The 26,000-nt window shown below is 38.3% G+C and overlaps 1 protein-coding gene across 5 annotated transcripts; it reads right to left on the reverse strand.

The window, feature by feature from the left end:
* Positions 1–489: 489 nt before the first annotated feature.
* On the reverse strand, positions 490–24,568 carry HMMR (hyaluronan mediated motility receptor). 5 transcript variants are annotated; one of them, XM_060764987.2, is made up of 18 exons: positions 24,431–24,568; positions 19,790–19,888; positions 18,171–18,262; positions 15,845–15,925; positions 14,467–14,655; positions 13,088–13,171; positions 12,060–12,160; positions 11,356–11,427; positions 10,676–10,857; positions 9,296–9,414; positions 8,574–8,785; positions 5,895–6,011; positions 4,019–4,177; positions 3,384–3,530; positions 3,140–3,239; positions 1,862–2,038; positions 1,509–1,671; positions 490–1,384 (listed from the first exon to the last, which is right to left on the reverse strand). In XM_060764987.2, the coding sequence occupies exons 1-18, from the start codon at positions 24,474–24,476 to the stop codon at positions 1,326–1,328; spliced, it is 2,199 nt and encodes a 732-aa protein (XP_060620970.2). In that variant the 5' UTR covers positions 24,477–24,568; the 3' UTR covers positions 490–1,325. The 5 variants fall into 5 exon arrangements, with proteins under 5 accessions (XP_060620970.2, XP_060620969.2, XP_067319829.1 ...); XM_060764986.2 differs by having other exon boundaries at positions 8,574–8,788; XM_067463728.1 differs by lacking the exon at positions 24,431–24,568 and adding an exon at positions 22,177–22,219 and having other exon boundaries at positions 8,574–8,788.
* Between the last annotated feature and the right edge of the window lie 1,432 nt (positions 24,569–26,000).

A 26,000-nucleotide genomic window follows, 5' to 3' on the forward strand; every position in this document is an offset into this window, starting at 1 on the left:
CACTTCCGTCACCACACGTGCTCTAGCCACCTCTTCTTTCGTTTCATCGCTGCCAACTCCTCAGTGAACCAAGGAGCTGGTTGAGCTTGGTTAGTGATTGTGTTTATAGCCCTGGTCATCTCCCTGTCCCAGAGAGAGACCAGAGCCTTGACAGGGTCACTTACTGAGGAGGCGGAAAAATCCCCAAGAGCCGTCAGAAAATCATTTGGATCCATAAGTCTCCTGGGACGGACCATTTTAATGGGTCCACCACCCCTGCAGAGGTAGATAGGCGCAATAAGTCTAAACCTGATCAGGTGGTGGTCGATCCATGGCAATACGTCCTATGCACAATTGTCAACTGATAGTTTTAAAAATACAATAATTAGCTTAATTAGCACCTGCAAAAAAGCACCTCGGATTATTATTATTAAATTCACCAAATGCTTCCCTGCCCCACTAAAAGTAATTGTTATTGTATAAGCATTAAAACAAATAAAACACATAAAATAATTTATAAATATTCATTCAGAATCAAGGCAATAATCTGTTAAAATAATCTGAAAAAATTGCTGTTAGATCAGTGTTCTCTTTAGCTGCTGGATGAAGTCTGCCAGACCTCTCTTTAAGAGTGCTTATAATTTCTTTGTATGAGGACGATTGTCTTTTCAATGCTGGTGAGGGAGTCACTTCCAGTAGACCTTGGTCAATGGACCAAATAACGGCATCTTCATTAACGGTGAAGAGAGATACATTCTGCTTCATCACTATCATCTCTTGCTTTCACTGTAACATAAACAGTCTTTATGGTACTTGCTCTGTTTAATGAATTCTTGATTCAACTGGTGTTCACTTGTTCTCTCTCAACATTTTTTGGGTAATAGTATTCTAAAACTGACTTTTGAACTAGGGTAGGCAGAGTATTAAGAGCAGAGGCTTTGCATATCTGGGTCCGTGTAGAGACCATCATATGGCATTAAAAGTTTAACTATGCCTAAAATCAAAATTGTTTAATACTCCTGGGCTTTGTACAATGATGATACTACTTTTATTTTCAAATTTTATCCTTACAATTTTACAGTTGTTGAAGTTATTAAAAAGCAGGAAAATATGTTCAAGAAATAAGTCTCATATTGAATTTAAAATGTTTGTTTAATATAGTATAATTATAATACAATTAAAATACAGTTTGAAAGGTTATGCTTCACTACTTTATTATATAAACAGAAATCTTAAAATGATAGCTACATTATCCATTTAATTTGAGACAACCCAGATATATTCACAATGTTTCATAGAACAGGTCAATTACTTTCTTCAAAAGCAAAATCCTTGCCTTGAAGCTCCTACATGGAAATTTGTTCCTGATGAGTTGAAAGCAATTTGGTTGTTTTCCTTCCATTACCTGTTATAGAGTAAATAATACAGTAAGTTGCAGAGAAGAAGTTCTATGTTGCCATAGACAGATAAAAATTATTTAAACACTTGAAAAAAAGTCAAGTTTATGAAATATATTTAGAGACACTCACTTTCTTTAAAAGGTGTTTTGGGAGGAACATTTTCCTTGGGAATGTGCTGGAAAGCTTTTGAAGGATCAAATCGTTTCACCCCCTGAATTCGATGCATTTTCTCCTGGAGCTCTTCCTGAACTTGTTTCTCCTTTGCTAGCTGGCAGCGCAACTTTGATACTTCCTGAGAATAAATGAGTATCACAATGCAAAATTAACTCTTATATTGCAAAATGTGACATTAAAAAAATTAGTCCATATTCATAACATCTGAAACCTAGGTCTACTTTATGGATTTGTTTGCCATTATATTAGAACTCTTTCACAAGGGGCAATTCCCTAATTTTTTTCTAACATCATATAGTCACACAAACCTGTTTCAGGTGGGTGTTCTCTTCCTTCAGTTTCATGACATGTTTGATTTTCTGCTTCTGATTTTGATGGCCAAGCAGCTTAGCATATGCATCACTGATTTTGTTCAGTTCTTCTTGGGCAGCACCATGCTCATTCAGAAGGGCATTCTTTTCTGCTTCATATGCATCCAATTGTTGCTGAATGTAACATTTGACACATGTTGAACAACAGTCATCAACACATCATGGCCTCATTCCAACATTTTCTCAGCAAATTAATATCTGCATGTGAACTTGTGGCATACTGAGCCATGCCTAATCCCCTTGAAGCTCCTTTGCGTGGCCATTTTATACTGCATGGTGAGCAACCAAGCTTGGAGAAGCAACTAGCTACATCTACAGACACAGAATTACATCTGTGCTGAGACACTGTGGGTCTCAACTCTGCCCTGGTGCAGGCATCCTCAAACTACGGCCCACCAGCTGTTTGGGCTTCCAACTCACAGAAGCCCTAGTCAGCTTGTTCAATGGTCAGGTATTCTGAGAGTTGAAGGCCCAAATAGCTTGAGGGCCATAGTTTGAGGATGCCTGCCCTGCTAGATCTCTGAGCTGATTTCATGATTTCATGGTTAGGCTATGGGGAGGTAATCCAAATGTTTCTCTGATTCTGCCTGCTTCCAATGAAACATGGAATATCCATGCAAAGCAGCTTTGGGGCTTTATAATTTGGGATGGGAGATTAGATGCTACAGGGGAAGGGAATACTAACTCCTATAGTCCTTTAAAAAAGGACAACTGCAGGTCTAAGGAACATTTAAGCATACATATGTCCATAATGGAATTCTAAACAAATAGGGTTTTTAAAAAATTGGATCCCATTAGTGTTGCTTCACTGGTTAAAAGCTCTTTGGTCCAACAGTGACTTTGGGGAGCAATGTAACATTGGGGTGATGCCATATAGTCTTTCAAGCCCATGCCTCACTACAGCTTACACTGTCTTGGAAAGACCTCCCTACTCCACAAAGCAGATATGAAAGGCACAGGCCATTATAGTAGGAGGAGAAATTGCCATATGTAGATTTCTTCTTCTTCACTGCCGAAGACTGTTAATCAAAAATCTTTTCATTAGCAAGGGAAGAGTTTTGTTCCTATGAGATAAGTAATATAATACAAACACTAACCATAAATATATACTGCATATTAGTAGAGTTAGGTTTCAGGAGCATCTGACAGAAGCATAAACTTTCCAGCTTACATTTAGTAAGTCTGGGGGTGCTGAATCTGTGCTCAAGGACTAACCTGGAAAGGTCTTACTTTATTAGCCAGGGCTTCATATTGAATACGCCAGTATTCTGTGCTCTCTTTATAATCTGCTTCTAATTTTTCTGCAATAGTTTTCCTAAGGAAAAAAGAAGAAGAATATACCGCATATGAACACATCTTTTTAAAAAAACTTCTATTTGTTGAGTCCGTTGACAATCCCAACTCATTTGTCTTCGGATATTTTGATTGGATGACCCAAAACAAGACTAATGGAACATGCCTTTCTATTTCAAGTTGTTTCTTAAAATCTTCACTTTGATCTTCTAATCTTGCTTGTAGATCACCAAGCTGCATTGCACTTGATTCTTTGATTCGTTTTATTTCTGCATCTTTCAATGCTATTTTTGTCTGAGCATCCAATAGCATCCTAGTCATTGGAAAAGAGAAGAAAAACTTTGTATTTTAACATGCAGGTGGACATTAGTATCATCTTAGGCTGAAAAACACAAATAAAACAGTGCATTATTAATTGAATAAATTACTCAAAATAAAAGTAGTTATTTATCAACTACTGAAATTATTGGCTAGACCCCTAAGGCCCAGGTTCAACTTTTACGGACTATTTCCACATTGCAACATGGTGTGAAGGGAAATAGGAATTATGCAACATATATTAAGTATGTATATTTATATTTACTAAAAATGCCCTTATATTTATGTGCAGAACAAATATATTATCACCTGAAACCAAATTCAATTTAAGCTTTGGATAATTTTTGTCAGTATTATGACCTGGCTCAATTAAGAGACAGGTTTCAGTCAGAGGTATAGAACACAAAAGACTATTGTGACATGCCCTCTATTATTATTTTCTTCATCAAAACCACATAGTGCATTGCTTATTGCTGCCCATACCTTGCATATTCTTCCTCTGCCTTCTGTTTAGCATGCTGCAACTCTTGCAATGTTTCAACCTTCTTATGGATTGCTTTACTCATCTGAAGTAGTTTTTTCTCCATAGTAATTTTCTCTTCCTTGAGGCATGCAATTTTCTTTTCTGCACAAGCTTTGAAACTACAGAGATTACAATATTTACATTCCTTTTTTTACTGTCTTCATACTACTTCAGATCTACTGTCTGATAAATTCTACCTGAACCAAACCCTAGTCCCCAATTGATGTGATAGTTGAAAAATTCTATATCCGGCTGATGCTTTGGTGAGGTTGTCATTCACTGCCCAACATCTTCAGGTTCCTGGGAAGAGCAGGGTGAACAAAGCATGCTTGCTGCTCAGTACAGCAACAAAGCCTTTGCTCCCAGATAGCTCCTGCAGGAGCAATTAGGGAACTTGCCTGATATATTTTCCTTGGCGGGAGATTCATTAATTATGTACTAGGCTTTAGGACATCATGTATAGGCTTCTTTCAGATTGTAATATTATAGCACTTAAACTGTCATGGCCTCATATTATGGAGGCCCGGGATCTCTAGTTTCCTGTTTGTTTGCTTGTTTTTTAGAATTCTCTGGCAGAGAACTCCAGTACTGCCTCATATATAATATATAAATCCCATGATTCCATAGGGTATAGTGATGACAGTTAAAGTGTTGTGACTAATCACTGTACAAGAGACCTTGTTGTAAGCATAGGAAAAGCAATGCAAAAAGACTGAGAGATGGGGTGAAGAGATCAGGTCTCTGTTCCTTCTCTGGGAGAGCCAAATCACACGATTCTCCTTGGAGATGACCCTGATTACTCCTGGTAATATTTGAAATTGTTTCATTGATTTAGTTACAGTTATTTCCATTTAACTAGTATACAACACTGGAAAACACATCTTTTAAAAAAGCAGTATAATTTAGAAACTCATAACAGTGCCAAACAGGTGGGTTTTCATTAATATTATTCAGATATTGTGTGAGTGGAGGGCAGGAACAGGCTAGCACTATTTTGAAACAATTCACTGTCTTTGGTGAGTCCCATTTAGAAATTGGAGACTTCTGCACTTCAGTGAAAAATACTAGTTTATCATCAATTAGCTTCTCAGACCAATTTACAGGCTGTTGTGTTTCCTCCTCCTTGTAATGGACGCTTGAATTATATGTTGGCACCAAAAGAGACAACAAAACAAAGGAATGCATCCTGGACGAGTACACTATTGGCAAGTGCTGTTGTTAAACAAAGTGTTATTTACCTAACAACTTTTATGAAATTATCTTGCTCTAATAAATGTACCTTGACTGATCAATGTAAAATGCTTAAAATAAATAAAATGTTAAGCTATTTACACAAATGAAAGCAAACAAACCATTCTAAAAAAAACCTTTTTAAATTTTATTTAAGAAGCTAAGCCTAGTTAGTGCCTGCATAGTGACCTGGCTATGTCATGCAGTCTCACATAGGGCTAGGAGAGAAACCTGCCCAAAACTGCTGAACTGCTATGACTTAGATCTATCAATATTGGGTTAGGTAGGTACAATGTTGTTACTGAATGTATAAGACAACTTGCTGCATTCCTATGATGAGAATGGCAGACAAGAGTTTACCTCAGTAACAAGAATAACCATAAACTCCAGACAAAAGCTACTCGTAACAAATGGCCATCACAGACCAAATGTGTGCAGTATGTAAAGCTTCATTAGAGAACATAAAGACCACTAACAAGTGAAGTGTCTGAAACAGTCATCTGTGAATAGTATCTATGAGGAGAAGGACAGGATTTTTCAAATGTCCACCACTACCTATAGTAACAGAAGTGGAGTCAACCATTTCCTAGTCAAAGCCTTACATACATTTCAAGTTCAGCAGTGGTCTCATCCAGTTTACACAGGACAGTGCTATACTCTTTTTGTTTCTTCTCGATGGCATCACTGTGTAGTTCTATCATTTTCTTTAACTTGTCATTTTTCCTGCATGGAAAAAAAGGTAAAATAAACATTTTAAGAACCCCAAGATTTATAGACAAAATGAAAATTATTTTTATATTTTCCCCATCTGAAATGGGATATAATACTTAAACCAAAGGCTGCCTTGGACTCTAAGACTGTTGACTGAAGGTTCTGGCTTGTAGAAATTATCTGTATGCACCTAGCATTTTTGACATCTCTCATTCTAATTTTAGTTCTTGTCTGTAAATAAAACCATCTCTAAAGATTTGAAAATTTGCGCTAGAGTAAATGGGAAAAAATAGAAAAGGTCTACAGACAGGTATCAGTGCACAAGCCTTTGGCTAATAGTCTGTGGAATAGCTGGGGCCAAAGGACACAAATGTGGTATTTGTCCCTGGCACATTTGGGAAAAATAGACACAACAGAGAAACACTACCAAATCATTGTAATTCCTGGTCCTGTTTGCATTTCTCAGTTCTTTTTATGAGTGTGTTATGCTTGCTTGACACTCCAGAAGAATTGGGAAGAGAAACTACTTTTCTTTTTTCTTTTTTTAAATCTCTCTCTCTCACATTACACATTTGTTTTCTTCTTACTAATTTTGTTTTCTTGCTTGATTCTCCTAAAGTAGTGAAATCAGAGTCCCTTATAATTCAGATGTTCCTTAAAGTTCTGGACCTTATAGCTCCGTTCATAAGAAAAAATGTTTTCTAAAAAGAAGAATCAACTAGTAATTATTGTCTGAGTAAACTGTATTTTAACATATCAAGCATTATAATTTTATGCCAAATTAAGTTATACTTATAACATTTTACATTCCTAAAGCAATACTTTCAACCAGTAGTGTGCTAATACTGTCAGGGACTCTTCACTTGTGTCAGGGAGCCAAATACCTTCTTGCTATGAAGTGGTCTCTACAAGAACACAGACACAAAGCTGTTTATTTCAACTGGAAGAAGGCTTTTCTTTCTTTAGTTGTAGCAATAGCACAAACAGTATTTACAAAATGTACAACAAATTCTATCTTCATCCACGAACCTCCCACCCTCATCTAAATAACACAGGGTTACTACAGCCCATATACTAGTCTCAGCACTGGCTACCACACCCCAATTATGACACCTGTGGTTAGGCCTGAGGCACTAATCGTGCTATCACTTAAAGAAATGTTGTGTAACTTTAAAATCCTGATAAATACTGCATGTTTTCATTTTCCCAAACCTTTTATTTTGGTGTATGTGCATGTGTGTGTGTGTTTAGCTCCATAATTTCCAGAATTTTTACATCTCCAACCATCTTTAATTTTTGGTTACTTCTTGGTTGTCAAATATTGATGTTGTTTTATTTATTGTTTTTGATGTGATTTGTTGCTTGTTTTTTGGCATTGAATGTTTGCCATTCTTTTTGTTACAAACCACCCCAAGTCCCCTCAGGGAGATAGGGCGGGTTACAAATAAAGTTTTATTCATTCATTCATTCATTCATTCATTTATTTATTATTTATCCCAAACCTAATTTTTGTTTATTTCTTGTCCCTAGGAAGACAGAAGGGGGATGACACACATAAACATGAAAAAGAAAAAATGGGGCAATTAAACACTTTGCAGCTAAATAATGGAAGAGAGAATAAGAAATACTCAAGAGTGATTGGGTAGAAAAAAATAATAGATCATATACAGATCGCCAAGTGAACAAGGATGGAAGTCCAAGGTGGTGGGTGTGGGGATGGAGGGAGTGTACTGTCTGTGTTTGTTACTCTCTCTGTTGTGTGCTCTGTATATCACCATTTTTCCTTTTTTAAAATAATTTTTTAAAATAAAATAAAATAAACTTTGCAGGCAACATTATAAGTAAGCACACATGTACATACAAGCATGGCTAATATTAAAAGGCATGTTTTCCATCCTTCAAGAATAAAATAATTAGTTTAATTAACAATCACAGGTTAAGTTTAAAAAATTAAGCTGAAGAACCAGAATTTAAAAGAAAATTTGAGATTATCCCAAATCCTTGTTCATATGCAGCACCAACAATTTATATGAGTTTAATTCTTGCTTTGACAGTTCCTGCCCTTAGGCTTAGTCTAAATGAGACATGACAAAAAAGGAAAGGGATGAGGTCCTGCAGAGTCTGGTTGCTGTTCTCTCCCCTACATCCCATCCCAGGCTGCATCAGTGGCAATCAGTAGTGAGAATATACTATTCCTCTATACAACCTTGTCTGCAATTTGAAATGTTTAGTTCAGACTTAGGTTTCCCCCATCATGTGCTCTTTATGAGAACCATGGGTTTTATCTTCATCATGCAAGTGACCTTTTTCCTGTGCAATTCCTCTCTGGGGCTTCATTTAAGGCCCCTTCTACACTGCCATATATGAAATCCAGGTTTTGTGCTTTGAACTGGATTATATGGTAGCGTGACTCAGATAATCCAGTTCAAAGTAGCTAATGTGGATTATCTGATTTAATAATCTGGGTTATATGGCAGTGTAGAGGGGGCCTAATTTTCCAGCACAAATGAACAGAGTGCAATGGGTGAATCTATTATCTTGGCAAACATTCAGATCACTGTCTTTTTAACATACCTTTCTAGTTTTGCTTCAAGCTGTGCTATTATCTCAGCTTGAGATTCCACCTTTTCTTCCAAGTCCTTCAATAGCTTCTCAGTTTCACCATCTTTAGCATGCAGTTTATCCACCTCATCCATAGTTTCTCTCAGTTCTCTTTCTAGAATCTGTCTCTCTTTCACCATCTCTTCTTGGAGAGCAAACTGCTCCTGCTGTGTAGTAGCCGAGATCTGCTGAAATACATTAAGCAAAAAAGGAGTGTTTGTGTAGAGTGAATTAACTATTATCAAAAATAATTTGTCATCCTGCCGTAAGGAAAGAAATGACAAGAATCCTGTTGGAAACATATGCCACCATAAAAATAATTGCACAAACAGTTGTGCTTTCTTAGAGGCTGAGTATATGCAAATCTTTATGTGGCCAATTAATTCTCATCTCCTCCCCAATTCTACTGTTCCAGCAGTGAAATTCCATCATTCCATTTTTTCTAATGGATGTTATTTTCTATAATAAATTGTAGGAAGTTTCCAAAATAGCCAGACATCCTATCTATCTCTATACACTACGATTTTCATCTGCTTGATCATATTCCCATTACTATTGAGAATGACACACGATAGGAAACCTGAAGGGAGTGTGGCTAACATTTATCCTACACCCTGCCTTCATCCCCACCCAGATTTTTGTTTTTCTGTAAACAAAATAGCTAGAACAAGTCCTTAGTAATTTGCCTTATTTACCTTATAGGCTTCTTTCTGCTTTTGCTGTTCCTGCTTTTCTAGATTCAGTTGTTCTTTCAAGTATTCTATCTCAGCATTCAGAGTTTGCTTGTTTACTTCATATTCAGTTAGCATTTTCTCTGAAACAAAGATTACACAAAGTAGGTTGACAGGGAGAAAATAAACACACAAATAGAGATATTGTGAATCAGAACACGTGCACACTGTGGAATACATCAAACCGTTATTCTATAGGATGGAGCCATCTAATAGAATAACAATTTGTTGTATGCCACAGTGTATACTATGTATACTATTCTGAGAGTGCCTTGGACCACAAGAAGATCAACCAGTCCATACTTCAGGAAATAATGCCTGACTGCTCACTGGAGGGAAGGATATTAGAGGCAAAGATGAAGTACTTTGGTCACATAATGAGAAGACAGGAAAGCTTGGAGAAGATAATGATGCCAGGGAAAATGGAAGGAAAAAAGATGAGAGGCCGACCAAGGGCAAGATGAATAGATGTCATTGTTGAAGTGACTGGCTTCACCTTGAAGGAGTTGGGGTTGTGACGGCCGACAGGGAACTCTGGCATGGGCTGGTCCATGCAGTCACAAACAGTCGGAAGTGACTAAACGAATAAAGAACTATGTGGCAGACAGCACTTTTTCCTTCTAGAGTTCTGAATTCTCTCTTTTGAAAATAAAGAGGTAGCAAGTACTTTGACTGGTTCTATTTCTAGTATCAAATTTACAACCACCTTAAAACAATCTAGAACTTTAAATGTTTCATTTGTTTTCTGTTAAAGCAACAAAAATTCTTTTCTTATTGTTTCCTAATGTTTAATCATTGTATATGTCCAGAAGAAAGTTATTATGAAAAACAGCAATATTAACTCCTTTTGAAATTCAGTATACATGAGACATTTCAAAAGCCAAAACATGTCTATGGGTTAGCATAGGACTTTGATTGAGTGCAAATTTGAACAGAAGTTTAATTTGGGCATACAGCATTGCAAACAATTAATATATATTGGTTTCTGAGAAAATGTGTTCCAAATCTATGTACACCTTACAGCCCATACATTATTATTAGTGAAATTATATCCTTGAAATTCAACCCTAATCGGTGTCAACATTTTAAAGGCATCAGTTAGGAATTGACATTCATTTTGTTAAAGAATGTTTGATAAACTGGGCTACTTAGCATTTACATAGGTGCCTTCAGTGTTAAAGAGGATTTGATGGTGAGTTTTTGATGGAAAAGTGAAGAATAGAGTACGTACAAACTTTAATGTATCTGCCAGCTGAAATTCAAAGACTAACTAATGGAAACCAAATTGACCTTTCTTTAAAACAGAAAAGGTTTCACCAAAGCACATTATATATTTGAAGCCACCTTTTTGTTCTTCATTTATCTTGCATTTCTTATTCATCTCTTCTACTTGTGTTGATAGCATTGTTTCTTTCTGTTGAAGAGCAGTTTGCAATGCTTCAATGTCCTTATTCTTGGCTTTTATTATTTCCTCTAAATGGGCAATATCTAGATTGTATTTATTATCCGCTTCTTCTGCAACATTCCTGTTGGAGAAATAAGACGCATAATAGCTTGTTTCACTGTAGTTTATGATCTCCTTTCAGTGTGCTTCACTTTTCTGTCTTTTTCCATCATTAATCCTGACATTTTTCTCCTGCCTCTCATCATATAATTCTTACAGCGCCCCACTTTCTCTCTCCACCTATCATCATCCATATGCAAATATATTCCAACCATGCCTCGTGCACATTTCCTGCCTGCTATGTTCATGATTTATATGGTATTATAAGAGGCAATTTTCTATATCCTGAAAGCAAATGTATCAACACAAATCCAGTTCTTATCTTGGTGAAAGTCAGAAACTAATGTTAGGACTCACACACAGTGTCATAGCTTGAGGATATCACTGCTATGGATGCCCATAGATTTACTCTTCAACAAATGAGCATGTGAAAATGTAATCATAAACTATTTCTATGTATGAAGGAAGTCCTAAGATTGTTTTAATAAGCCAAATTAGGGTTTTAGTACTCTTGACTTACCCAAGCTCTGTAATATATTCCATAAGCTTTGCTGAATCATATTTCTCTTCGGCCTGTTTATAAATTTCCACCCTAAAGTGAAGACAAGAAGAACACAGAAATATCCTTTAGATTGAGTAAAATGTATTTTAAGTTCTAAGTTGGCCAAATGGGAGGATCAAGTCAGTGATAGCAGTCCTTCAATAAAAACTGAGAAAATATGCATAGCAAAGAATCAATTTAAGAAGTGACTCTCATATGAATGCTATTGTGCAGCAGCATCTTTCCCACTATCATACACTGTAATTGTTATATGCCTTATCAGATTGCATTAGGGCAGTGGTAAGAATTATAGCATCTTCAAGTTCATGTTAGACTGCAACTTCCAACATAGCCTCCCATTGTTTATACTGAAAGTAACTGTGGAGGTAAATCAAACAACATCTAAAGATTACATGATCCCCACACTTGCATTGGGATAGTATACAATGCAGCATATTGGTAAGTATGAGCTAAAGTTTTCAACTACTTGTCACAGCCTTCTAGCCCCACACACAATTAAAGCCTGAAATAGGTAATGGGTAAAATGATATTTCAGTTCCAAAAGGTGGCTAGATAAGTATGGCTATTTCAGAAACCAATGATAATTTGCCATATTTATCTTTGCCTTTATTAGATTATAATTAAGACAAGACTTAACATGGAAAATGTCCCCTTTGACTTACAATTGCTCTTCCAGCTGTGCTACGTTTTCTTTTGAATGTTCCATGGGTTCTTGGGTTGCATTTGGTTTCGACTCCATGTCTCTCTGTCTAACAAAGGTGACCTGAAAGCACATTGACAGGGATTACACAGAAGGCTAGAACATTTACGTTGTATCATTCATGGCATTTAGACTTCAGAGTGGCATACATTTAAATTTTATATCAAGATTAAGATCATGAACAATTCATTGAGTCTGCCTACGGTCATGCAAATTTTGTTGAGCCGGGAAGAAATCTAGCAATATCATTGCAGAACAGAGTTTCTTGAGACCCAGTAAATTATTGCCTCAGTAAACACTGCCTGTCTCAGATTCACAAAGGAAAAAAAACAAAAAAACAAAACAGAGGTTCTAGCATGCCAGCACTGATTCATGCCATCTATCAAACTGACCATAGATGATGTAACAGAAATAATTAGTAGTTCTACTGTAACCTCGCTCCCTAATAGTTATTCCCCTTGCTCTTTCTGTTGCTCAATGACTATTTCTCGTGTTATTTTTAAATAATTCAAATTGTTTATATGTCTACTTCTCATGCCAGCCTGACTCAAAGCAGCATGCAGATGTTATAAAAATAGGTACTTGTCAGAGTGAGACACCTGGGTCATGCACAGAGTACTTGAGGTTTCCAGATCAATTATCACACTGCAGACTTCTTAGGTTTCAAAAACAACAAACTTTACTGAAAGCGACTACATCTTGATGGCTGAAAATGGCGACTGACAAAAGTACAGCTCTAAACACACAGACAAAGAAAATCCGCCCTCCTGTCTTATGTTCTGGCTGGTACACTCCCTATTTTTCTCAGAGCAAAGGAATTCATGTTATCACAGTTTCAAAGATTCTACTGTCTGGCCTGTAACTTTGTAACAATAACAATTTGCTGCACATGTGAACAAAAATGAACATGACTGAATACATCTTGAAATACAATACTAACACATTGAAAAACATATATAAAATAATTGCAATTATCCTGACAGTACTCACCTTTTTTGCATTCAGACGGTGTCTGAGTTTCATTAATTCTACCATTAGAGTGCTCATTTTTTTCTGTGTCCCACCTTCAAAACACTTAAATGGGAAGGGGAGGGAGAGGAAGTGGGGGAAAGAGAGACAGGGAAAGTTTTGCTTTCAAATTTCTATCTGACCAAATCATTTCAGAAACAGCCTTGAGAAGAGATTGCGAAGGACAATCAAGCCAATGATAACTGTTTGCCAAACCACTAACTTCAGCATGGGTAAATTATTTTATTTAAGATTAAGTCCCTTGGTGTTCAGTGACATTTATTCCCAACATATGCATGTGGAACTGAGAAATTAAACATATGTAAGAACATGTATGTCTCTGTGTTATGCCATTGTTTAATGCAGGATGACAATTATAGAAATCTCACCTTGAACTTCAACATTAAAGAGAAACATGAAGTCTGTTGGTCATTATCTGTGGTTGCAGCTATGTAAATATACTCAAATGTTGACTTACATCCATACATGTACGAATCCCTTGTACATGTAGATAGCATTTTTCAAGCATTGCTGGGGTTGTCATTCCATTTCCATCGTACCCAAAGTTTACGTAACAGTTTTACTGTTCAACCTACAAAGCCACCACACAGACATTCTGTGCTTTGCAGTAAGCAGATAGGATTACAGAAATATCCAGTCATGCTCCCCAGTAGCCAGGCATGAAATGATGACAACAGTGCCAATATATCCCAAGTGTGACAGGCTATTTTAACAAATTAAAGACCCAATCGCATTTGGCTATTGGAGATGGGCGAACTTCGCTCCTCCAGGTGTTTTGGACTTGAACTCCCACAATTCCTAACAGCCGGAGTTGAAGTACAAAACACTTAGAGGGCCGAAGTTTGCTCATGCCTGAGCTAGATGCTTCTCTGACCCTGTCTGCTCACTGCAAAGCCCAGAATGACCAAAAAGTTTCAGAGGCTATTCAGTACTGTGCAGGGTATAAGGCTTTCAATAGTGTAGTTTCACCTGCAGACATTTACACTATGCTGAAGGAATGAGGGGTTACTTGGACTAAATATTACCATAACTGATCCAATTCATTGGGCAGCTTGTAATGGAATTCTGAGTGTTATCTGAATAATAATATTTTCAAGCTAAGAAATCAACAAATATAACAGTGCCAGCAAGGAAAAAAATGAGAAAGGAATGCATATCCCCTTTGAAGTAAAAAAGGAATTAATCAGGCTTCTGAAAAAAATTCACTTATTTGTGCCAAGTCATGCATTAACATCAGTGGATTCTTTCAGGCACAAAGTGTCAGAAATTGTGAAGAGAAAGTAGCTACTTATGCTGCTAGCAAACACTACAGGAGTCACAAGGACCTTTATTATACACACCTTTGTTTTGAGAAGTTCATTGGTTCTGCTCAAATCTAGAAGCTGCTTTTCCAAAGAAGCAACATTTGCCAAGAGAGATGTCTTCTTCCTCACTACAGCACAGAGTTTTGATTCAGCCTTTGCTAGGTCTTCCTCCAGGGCTCGCAGCCTTTTATCCTGCTGGCTTCGTTCTCCAATCAACAATTGTATCTACACAAACAGGTGTAAAATTATTAAATTACTATAGAAGGAAAATGATCCTAAGCATTCTACTGTGTGTTATGTGTGCAAAAGAGCAGGTGGCACGCAGTTTAAGTCCTACCGCTAATCCAAATAGGTAGACTTAGTCAATCAACTGGTAAAACACTTAAGGAATCCCATTCCTTCCACTGGGACCAAGTCCTTTTTTTAAGACACTATAAATGAAAACAATAGGTTCTTGTGGGTTTTTTCGGGCTATAGAGCCATGTTCTAGAGGCATTTCTCCTGACGTTTCGCCTGCATCTGTGGCAAGCATCCTCAGAGGTGTGAGGTCTGTAGAATCAGTGGCAGAATATCTTGTCCTACCGTGCCATTTTACAGCTGGATGAAATCATGAGTCAGCAATTTGAATCACAGTGTCATCAATATATTGATGGCACACGCCTGTGTTTAAATAGTGCTTGGATTGTGCACAATCCAAGCACTATTTAAACACAGGCGTGTGCCATCAATATATTGATGACACTGTGATTCAAATTGCTGACTCATGATTTCATCCAGCTGTAAAATGGCACGGTAGGACAAGATATTCTGCCACTGATTCTACAGACCTCACACCTCTGAGGATGCTTGCCACAGATGCAGGCGAAACGTCAGGAGAAATGCCTCTAGAACATGGCTGTATAGCCCGAAAAAACCCACAAGAACCTAGTGATTCCAGCCATGAAAGCCTTCGACAATACAATGAAAACAATACATTTTGAGAACTCTGTAGTCACCCGCTGAAAGTAATCATTGTTTATCTCTCACATATATACACTGCTGTTTCTCAGTAGCTTCAAGATGGTTTACAAAGAAACATAACAAGTAAAAACAAGAAGCCAGATAGATACGGCAGAACTCAGGACAGCCTGTAACTGTTCCTCTTGTGTTGCAGAAATTGGTTTAGTCACTTATTTATCCATCATATGAAAGCCAGAAGAGAATGGGAATAGCCTATGAGATCTGGTATACTGTGTTACTACCAATGTCAAGATAAACATTTTAATTCCATGTTGATTAATTGTGAGATTTAAAACTGAAAAGAAAAAGCAGACAACCATTATGTATAGGGATTCCAAGAGAATTAAATTATTGATGCCTTAGAACTGGAGACAAACTTAGCTGTGAGTCTCATTAAAGGAGACAGTGTCATTACCTCTTTTTCTAGCTCCTTTTGTTTCTTCATATCTTTCAAGACAGTCAAATCCTTTTCACCCTTCATTCCAGAGCTATTTAGCTTTGAATGAAAAAAGATAAACTAAATTAAGATTAATATTTAAAATACTAAAAATGAATATATATATCTCGTACATTTCAATGAAGGCAACTTTAAAAAATATAAACAGTTTATCTAGAAGGAGATCTCCAACAGTCAGACCAATGTTGGATTTGTTTAAAATCCACAGAAATGAAACTCTACAAAACTAAAATGTGTCAATTATCTCATCCAAAATACCTGGCAAGGGTGACCAGGGTGGGGGGAAGGGTGATTCTCCTACTCTTTCCAAACTGGAAAAAAACAGGGAAGCCTGGCAAGGGAAGAAAGGGGCTTCTCCCTTTCTTTCCAAACTGGAAAGAGGGGAGAATGCAAGGGAAGGGCAGCGAGGGCTGGAAGAGGCCAACTGAGAAGCCGGCTCCGCTCCTCCATCAGGGCAAGGCTTGTGAGTTTGCTAGTCTCTGCCTAATGGAGGGGCAAAGTTTTGGCATGTGATTGTAATGCACAATAAAATGTAATACACAACTTTGTCTCAACTAAGCAATTTAGCCAAAAAAGATGCACATTACATTTGAGTTAATATGGTAAATTATGGATTAGGGTACTGTCTTCAACCATATTAGTTACCTAAAATAATGTATTTGTATGAATTTTGTCTGATACTTTATCTCTCCACATTTGCCTAACAAATTACTGTTACCAGAATTTTAGCTATTATGTTTCAAAAATATGTTAATTGTTACTCTTCTAAGGTACCTTGTTAGGGTGACTTGTTATTTTAACAGTGCTTTGTTATTAATGCACTAACTTTCAAATTTAAAATATTTTATAAAAACCTTTACCTCAAAAGTAAACATTTCAGAAGTCAAGAATAAATGTATGTCATTTCACTTAAAATAAAATCAGTAACCACGTAACCAATGTAGTATACAAAGAGTTTTCTAAGTTCTATAGACTGCCAAAACAAATAAAATTCTGACAGCCATCACTAGAAACCCAAATGACTTATATATAATAGCCTCCATTTATATTATGGGAAAAAGTAAATTATTAGAGAGAAAAATAATGCTGGTCATAAAACTGGGAAAAGTTGGAGGTAAGAGGAAAAGAGAAAGGCTTAATTCCAGATGCAGTTGCTAGAAATGACAACCTTCTTCAAACCTTCTCTAGTAATGTCTATCAATGATTCTGTTGCTTACTGTTTCCTGTATGTATGTCCTGATATGCAGATTTCTTTACTCTATGGAGATATGATAGCCATGTATAAATATGTGAGATGAAGCCACAGGGAGGAGGGAGCAAGCTTGTTTTCTGCTTCCTTGGAGGCTAGGGCGCAAAACAATGGCTTCAAACTACAAGAGAGGAGATTCCATCTGAACACAAGGAAGAACGTCCTGACTGTGAGAGCCGTTCAGCAGTGGAACTCTCTGCCCCGGAGTGTGGTGGAGGCTCCTTCTTTGGAAGCTTTTAAACAGGGGCTGGATGGCCATCTGTCAGGGGTGATTTGAATGCAATATTCCTGCTTCTTGGCAGGGGGTTGGACTGGATGGCCCATGAGGTCTCTTCCAACTCTTTGATTCTATGATTCTATCCTGAGAAGTTATAAAAGGGGTTGCAGACCACATGATCAGTACAGACTACTTCAGACCTCAGATCACACGCATCCTGGCCGGATGGCACAGAGGATTATCTCAAACATATCTGAAACTGGACTGATAAGTTTTGTATCTGTGTATGCTGAACACATGAAGGTTATAAGTAAACCGAATATGTTATTTTTTTTCTTTTTTGTCCCTTGAGTGCATGATATAAAACAAGTTGTTTTATGGGTATGTGTGTGTGTATAAGATCCTATTCTAAGGGGTTTTTGGTTCTTCTCTAAAAGGTCATGCTTTTCTTAAAAAGTTATGATCTCCAAAAAGTGTTTTTCTAAAAGGTTATGAATGCCATTTTCCAAAAGAAGTGACTAAAAAAATAATCTTTGTTTCTGAATTGGAAAGTGCTAAGAATTTGGTTAAGTTCTGAACTTTTAAGAGCAAAAATGCTTGGAAATATCTTGTTCATGGGATCCAAAGTAAACTTGATAGCAAATAATAACAACAAGCTCAACAAGTTACACCAACTTCTATTGTCTGGGTGTTATCCATTATGTTCCAAGGCAAATTACAAACTTTTTAAAGGGACAAATTACTTCTATCTCTGTCAATTTTAAAGGCACAATAAAGGACAATGGCAACAAAGAAAAAATAGCCATAATTAATCATACTTTTTTTGGTTTCTGAAGTGTCACTTTTCTTCCATTTGCTGGAGAAGGTGGAGGCTTCATATGACCTCTATTCGGCTGAGTTTCAACATCTCCTATGAAAGACAAAGAGGCACCTATGTGAGACATTTAGTTATTCATTATCAAAATATTACCACCAGATTATATTCCAGTTGCTCACTCTGTAGACTTAAATGGGAACGCAAAAACACTAAGTACAGTGGGTCTTCAGTATCTGCTATAGTTTAGTTCAAGGACTTCCATGGATACCAAAATCCATGGTTGCTCAGGTCTTATTATATATAATGGCACAGTAACATTATGTCCCTTTCATAAAATTACAAAATGTTTTTTGGAATATTTTCAAGCCATAAATGTTAGAATGATTTCAAATTGCAAGAAATGGGATTCCACCAAAACATTAGGAGAAGATAGCTGCTGAACAGTGGAATATGCTGCCTCCTCGGAGCATGGTGGTCTCCTTCTCTGGAAGTTTTAAAAACAGGGGCCAGATGGCCTTCTGTCTGGATTGTTTTAATTGTACGTTCCTTCATTTGCAAGATGTGGTTGGACTGAATGGCCCTTGTGGTCTCTCCCAACTTTGTGATTCTCAGCAGATTCCAAGTGGACCAAAACAAGATCAAAGAAGTTTATGCAAGAAAGCAGTCTTAGATATTTATTATTAATTTATTTCAGGCTTTTATATCCCGTCCTATCTCAATTATATATAATGGCACAGTAACATTATGTCCCTTTCATAAAATTACAAAATGTTTTTTGGAATATTTTCAAGCCATAAATGTTAGAGGGACTGCAGAGGGACTGAGGACGGTTAACAAATCAGCACCCCATGGCGCCCACATCAGAAAACATAAATATACAATTTAACAGCAATATAATAACAGTATAAAAAAAACATTCAAGCAGTCAGTGGTCACCACGCATTAAATTATTTAGAGATACAGCAATTAAAACCAACACCTGACTTCTCAAATCTTCAGGGAAAAACTTCCTCACTTCCCATCATCACCACCACATCTACATTTGGTGAGAACACAGGAGTCTTTCAAGTGATTTCTCCCAAGATATGGAAGTTTCTTCTATGGCAGATTTGGTTGGCTACTTTTCTTGTCTCTTTTTACCACCAGACTACAACCTCTTAAGCTCTTAATTTACTGTAGATGAAAGATCTTTATAGTAATGTGTTATCCTTTTTACTTTGTTTCAGTGTAATTTTTAAACTGTTTTAATTTGTTGTAACTCATCCTGGGTCCCATGGCCAGAAAAAGGCAGGATACAATTTAATAACCAATTATGTTAAATTATGTCCATCATCTGAACTGACCAGGATTCAAAGGAAAACAAGTTGATGATTTACAGCACTGGACACAGTTACTTCAAAGAGAGTAAATCTTATGATAGTCCTACAGAAAACTGCAACCCAAACTGGAAAGAGACATGAAGATTTACATGAAAACAATGCACGTATTCAGAAACACAATGAAAGTTCAGAATGGAGACTCTCCATGCGTGTCAAAAAACCAGAAAACAGAAATGTGTTAATGGTAAAGAAGCAACGACACTATGCAAGGGGACTTGCCATTCATAGTTTGGTTACTCACCTGTTTGTACTCTGAATCGTTCAGACTTTTCAAAAGATACAGGTCCTTTTGAGGGGTCTGAAGTTTTAACATCGTAAGAGCCTGGTGGTGGTGCACAAGCTAGAAAGAGTGGGCAGGGGTATAAATATTAATCAAAATCAGTGATGAAGCCTCATTGTTTTAGATGTGACAGCAAAGATGCACACTTTAATGAGGTGGACAGCAGCCAGCGGTTATTTATTAGTGCTGTCAACAAACATGAAGTTCTCTTGTACCAGGCTAGATTATGTGTGTATTTTGCCTGATGGCAACAAAGGTTTATGCCCAACATCTGTGCCATCACTTGCTACCCAGTTCCCTGGAGCAAGACACACCTAGTGTTGGATCATCTATGGGCAAATCACTGACTTCTCGAATGAGAAATTGCCCTTCCAGTATATACATGATCGATTCTCCTTAATAATAAAATAATAATTATTGGCATACTACCCTATGTACCCAAAGGGACTCAGGATGGCTTCCAACATGTAAGGCAACATTCAATTGTCAGAAAGGAACCATACAGACAATTTCATCAAAATAACACCTAATATCCTTATAAACTTAATAGACAAAATAACAACTAAAAATAACATAAACATCATAAAAATAGAAAAAAGTAAAGAAAATTCTGCTAAAATACATTGCAGATAGAAACATTAAAAACCCGTTTCATTGTAGCTCCATCAGTGGAGGTTCAGGAAGACCTCCAAGGTTATTAAATGGATGTGGGCTATCTATAAAAAGGCTGGGTATGGGATAGTGCAAATAGCAAATTACAGGGAAGGGGGAGTGGATGAAGTGCAGGACAGAGTACTATTTGATCACCTGGGAACTGTGCCTAGGGACTAATCATTCTCAAAAACCTGCTGGAACATCCAAGTTTTCAAGTCTCTGCGAAAGGAGGATAGAGTGGGAATCTGCCTAATCTCCTTGGAGAGGGAGTTCCAAAGTTGGGGTGCCATCACCAAGAAGGTTCTCTCCCTCGTTGCCACCAACCTTGCTTGTTGCGGTGCTGAAAGCATGAAGAGGGCCTCCCTGACAGATCTTAGAACCCATGCCGTTTCATAGGGGAAGATGTGATCCTCAAGAAAGGCAGAGCCCGAACTTTTTAGGGCTTTGTAGTCATAACCTGCACCTTGAATTGGGACCAGAAACTTATCGGCAGCCAGGAGCTGCTTTAATAGGAGCATTCTCTATAATTGGCTCCTGTTAGAAGCCTGGCTGCAGACCTTCATGCCAATTGCAGTTTCCAGGCCGTCCTCAAATGCAGTCCCACATAGAGTGCATTGCAATAGTCTAATCTGGATGTAACCAAGGCATGGACCACTGTGGCTAAGTCCAACTTCTCATGGTACGGTTGCAGCTGGCGCACAAGCTTTAACTGTGCAAAGGACCTCCCGGCCACTGCCGACACCTGAAAATCAACCATCAGCACTGAATCCAGGAGGATTCCCAAACTTCACTTCTTAATTAGTCGCTTTCTCCGAGCGACTTACAATTTAAAATAGCATTTACACAATATAAAAACATTCAACATAAAAACATACAACAGTGACTATTTGGCAAATTAGATCTGAACATTTTATTTAAATGTACAAACTGCCGACCTGTGTCCTCAGGGAGTGTTACCCCCTTCAAGAACAGGTAACCACCCAATACCGTGATGGGCCTCATGACAGGAGGACCTTAGTCTTCTCTGGATTAAGCTTCAACTTGTTAACCCTCTTCCAGTCCATCACAGCTGCCAGGCACTGTTTCAGGATCCAGGTGCCTTCCTTGGAATTTGGTGGAAAGGAGTAGTAGAATTGAGTGTCCTCTGCGTACAGATGGCATTGAACACCAAACCTCTGGATGACCTCACCCAGTGGTTTCATGTAGATATTTAAAAGCATGGGAGATAGAATATAACCTTGTGGGACCCCACAAGTCAATGGCCAGTTGTCTGAGCAGGTGTCCCCCAGCTTCACCAACTGGATGCAATCCTCCAAGAAGGTACGGAGCCACTGCAAAGTAATGCCCCCCAAGACCCTTTCCGGAGAGTTGCCCTAGAAGGATAACATGGTAAATGGTATCAAAAGCCACTGAGATGTCCAGGAGAATCATCAAGAGCACACTCCTCCTGGCTAGCTCTCTGTGGAGGTCATCCACCAAGGCGGCCAAAGCCGTCTCCGTACCATAGCCAGGCCTAAAACCGGACTGCGATGAATCAAGATAATCAGTATCACCCAAGAATTCCTGGAGCCGAGAAGCCGTCACTCACTCTAGAACTTTGCCCAGGAAGGGAAGATTAGAAATTATGGTATATACGCGTTACATGTTAACAACATTTGGAAATATTTATCCCTTTTGGGACATGTTCTAGCCACCTGTGTATATTATCTTTAGATCCACCATTTCATTGTATTCTTATCCACCCGAGGAAGAATTATTATTTTTGAGAACTTGATGTCCACTTCATTGTACTCTTCACATTTCTCCACCTGAGGAAGACGTTAGTCGAAACCGGTCTGGAAATCTTCTACATGGATATCCTCTTACAAGGGACTGGAAACTCCACTCAAGAGTATCTTTCTCTAAAGTAAGGGATCTTATGCCCTTAAGAGAAGTCTGCTTTACAGCAAGAAAGACTCTACTCTTGTTACTGATGTAAAATCACTGTGTACGAACCCACACGATCTCTTCGATCATCTGGAGAGGCCCTGCTCACACTCCCACCTCCTTCGCAGGCATGATTGGTAGGGACGAGGGAGAGGGCCTTCTCGGTGGTGGTCGTTCGACTCTGGAATTCACTCTTTAAGGACATTAGACATGCCCCAGCGCTGGCTGTGTTTAGGAGGAGCCTGAAAACATGGTTGTTCCAGTGTGCCTTCCAGAATAAGGAAAACTCTAAGCAATATGTCCTCAAATGCACTTTAATATTGATTTAGGATTGTCTGCGCGCCCTCAACTTTCTTTGAAAACCCTATCCTAGTTTACCCTACCTTGTTAATGCCCAGCATTTTAAATTTTAATTATTACATTTGACCCGGCCATAGGTTTTTAAATGCTGTATGTTATTGTTATTGTTTATTGTGTATTTTTTGTTTTTGAGTTTTATTTTAACTGTTTTGTATTGATTATTTGTTATTGCCTTTGTTTATTGATGTGCTGTGGGCTTTGCCTCATGTAAGCCACACTGAGTCCCTTGGGGAGATGGTAGCGGGGTACAAATAGTATTATTATTATTATTATTATTATTATATTATAAACAAGTTTTTTGTTCATGGTATATTGCTCAATGCTGCATCATATAAGTTGGTTATACATTTAATATTGTATTATATAAGCTGGAAAAAAACATTTTCCTTTGTGATTTATGTACTACGACTTGTAGAAGATTTGTGTTTGTTAAGATTAGAAATTAGCCAGTAGTTATTCAAAACCATGGATTCTAGGGACTTCTTCAACATAGGTCTCACTATTGCCTTTTTTAGGCATGGTGGTATTTTGGAAAATGGTAACAGTGCTCCAGGCAGTCATGCTGACCTTGGAGGGACAATGCTGCCTTTTCGGCTTAGAAATGGAGATGAGCACCAACCCCCAGAGTTGGACACAACACTGGGATTTACTTTCAAGACCAAAATCTATTATTTACAGTGGCAAGGGAAAATAGTGTCACAAACATATTACCTTACCCCTTCAAAGGGCTGGGCACAGAGTTTCAAATAATGACGGCTTGATGCTTTTCCCAGCGCACTGACTGCCCCAAGCCTGTCATTTGCAAGATGGCAAGGTCAGCTATTCTCAAAATGGCATACAGCTGAATCATCCAACAACAGCAGTGGAGTTAGTAAATAATAATTCATTAAACCGTTTGTAACTTTGTTGTGTAATTGTAAGAGGGTGAAATATACTTGCTTTGAAACACCCGGCATATTACTTTTACTTTTAAGCTTTTTTGGTATTTATATTTAAATTATTGTATGTTTACTTTTAAGCTTTTTTATCGTATTTCTATTTGAATTACTTCTAAGCTTTTTATTGTATTTATATTTACATTATAAAGCAAATAAAATAAATAAATAAATAAATAAATTATTATACCATGTTTATTATTGTATGCTTGAATTGATATGTTAATTGTTTAAACTGATATGTTTTGTTTATTATTATATGTGTAATGTGGCATTGTATGCCATGGATTGTAAGCCGCCCTGAGTCCCCTACTGAGGTGAGATGGGCGGGGTATAAATGTAGAATAATAATAATATCTGTATCTATTTCTGTATTAGGAGGAAAGCAGGGTAAGACTCACCCCTCAAGCGAGGCCACTATTTCAGGCAGTGTTATATGGCTTGGGCGGGACACAAACCTACAGAGACCGCAGGTGGGTCTGCTACACTGTAGCATTAATGCAGTTTGACACCACTTGAACGGCCATGGGCTCAATGCTACGGAACCCTGGGAGTTATGGTTGCACAAGGCCTTCACGCTTCTCTGCCAAAGAGTGCTGGTGCCTTTCCATAGCGTTCAAGTGATGTTAAACTGACTTAATTTTGCAGCGTAGACGCACCCGGCAGCAACGTCTTGCCCAGCGTTTCCCCTTCTGAAGGCGAGGGAACAGAAGCCCCGCTGGCTTACCGGGAGCCTCGTTGAAGCGGCGGAGCGGGGCCCTGGGGAAGGACATGCCGGGGCCAGGCCAGCCAGGTGGGGCCCGCGGAGCAGAGAGAACGGATTTCAAAAAGCCACACTGCCGCCTCCTTCTCTTAAGTGGGCCCAACCAACCAATCCGAAAGCTCAAGCGGCGGCACGCTCCGCAAATCAGAGGTTAGCCCTGGAGCATGCGCAATAGGGAACTGCGGAAGTGAGGCGGTACCCTCTTCTCCAGCTTGGCGTGAGGTTTCGGGGCGTGCCGTGTGTTGTTTTTGCCTAGAAGAGGGAGGGAGTAGGGTGCCGCCTTGAGGGGTGTCCAATCAACCTCCACCTGCTTAGAAATTAATTTTAACAAGAACCCTCATTTAACCCTTGCCACGCGTTGCTGTGGCCCAGTCTGTTGATATGGAAAATAAAGTAATGAGAAAGTGTTGGTTTCTAAAATATGTATTTTCTTTCTGCTTGTGGGTAAACAATATTTCTTGCTGTTTCTTTGTCAGTGTTGATGTGGAGATTGTCTGGTTTGCCTACTCTGGAATATGCAAATTGTCCTTCTTTAGGGGTCCCTTTCAAATCTATACAGTCTCTGTGTGTGTGAACCATATCTATCAATCTATCTCTCTATATCTATGGCTGTATGGCTCTTTGTCAGGAGGGCTTTGATTATGTTTTCTTTCCCTGGTGAAGGGAGTTGGACTGCATGGCCTTAAGTATTTTCTGTTGGTCATGGGGGTTCTGTGTGGAATGTTTGCCCCAAATCTGTGGGTTCAGAATGCTCTTTGATTGTGGGTGAACTATAAATCCCAGCAACTACAGCTCCCAAATGTCAATGTTATTTTCCCCAAACTCCGTCAGTGTTCACATTTGGGCATCTTGAGTATTCGTGCCAAGTTTGGTCTAGATTCATCATTGTTTGAGTCCACAGTGCTCTCTGGATATAGGTGAACTGCAACTCCGAAACTCAAGGTCCATGCCACCAAACCCTTCCAATGTTTTCTGTTGGTCATGGGAGTGTGCCGCGTTTAGTTCAATGCTATCGTTGGTGAAGTTTAGAAAGCTCTTTGATTGTAGCAGGCATGTAGAAGGGGGGGGGGGGGGGCTTGAGGGGCTTCAGCCTGAAATTCTCATGGTGGTTCACGAAAAGGCCTTACTGCTGCATTATTTAAACTGTTATGTTTATTCATATCATGATCTGATCACCATACTCAATATATCCCATATGCATGGAAGTATTGGGGTAATGATACAAAAGGTTTGCTAGGCTAGACCCTCTTTCACTCAGAATCACACCCCCCCCCCCTGAAACTCAGCCCCCCCCAACCCCCCCTGAAAAAAATCAGCCCCCCCCCCCAAACGAAATCCTGGCTATGGGCCTGGATTGTAGGTTAACTATAAATTGACAAAATCAATTTTTTAAGTGATGGTCACTCCTTGGGTGAGTAGGTGTCTTGTGGCTAAATTTCGCAGCACTTTGTCCAGTGTTTTTTGCATTATGTTAATCCCACAAACGAACATTACATTTTTATTTATATAAATATACTAGCTGTACTTGCCACGC

This window comes from Anolis sagrei, chromosome 2, assembly GCF_037176765.1.
Source record: "Anolis sagrei isolate rAnoSag1 chromosome 2, rAnoSag1.mat, whole genome shotgun sequence".
NCBI classification, from domain to species: Eukaryota; Metazoa; Chordata; class Lepidosauria; order Squamata; family Dactyloidae; genus Anolis; species Anolis sagrei.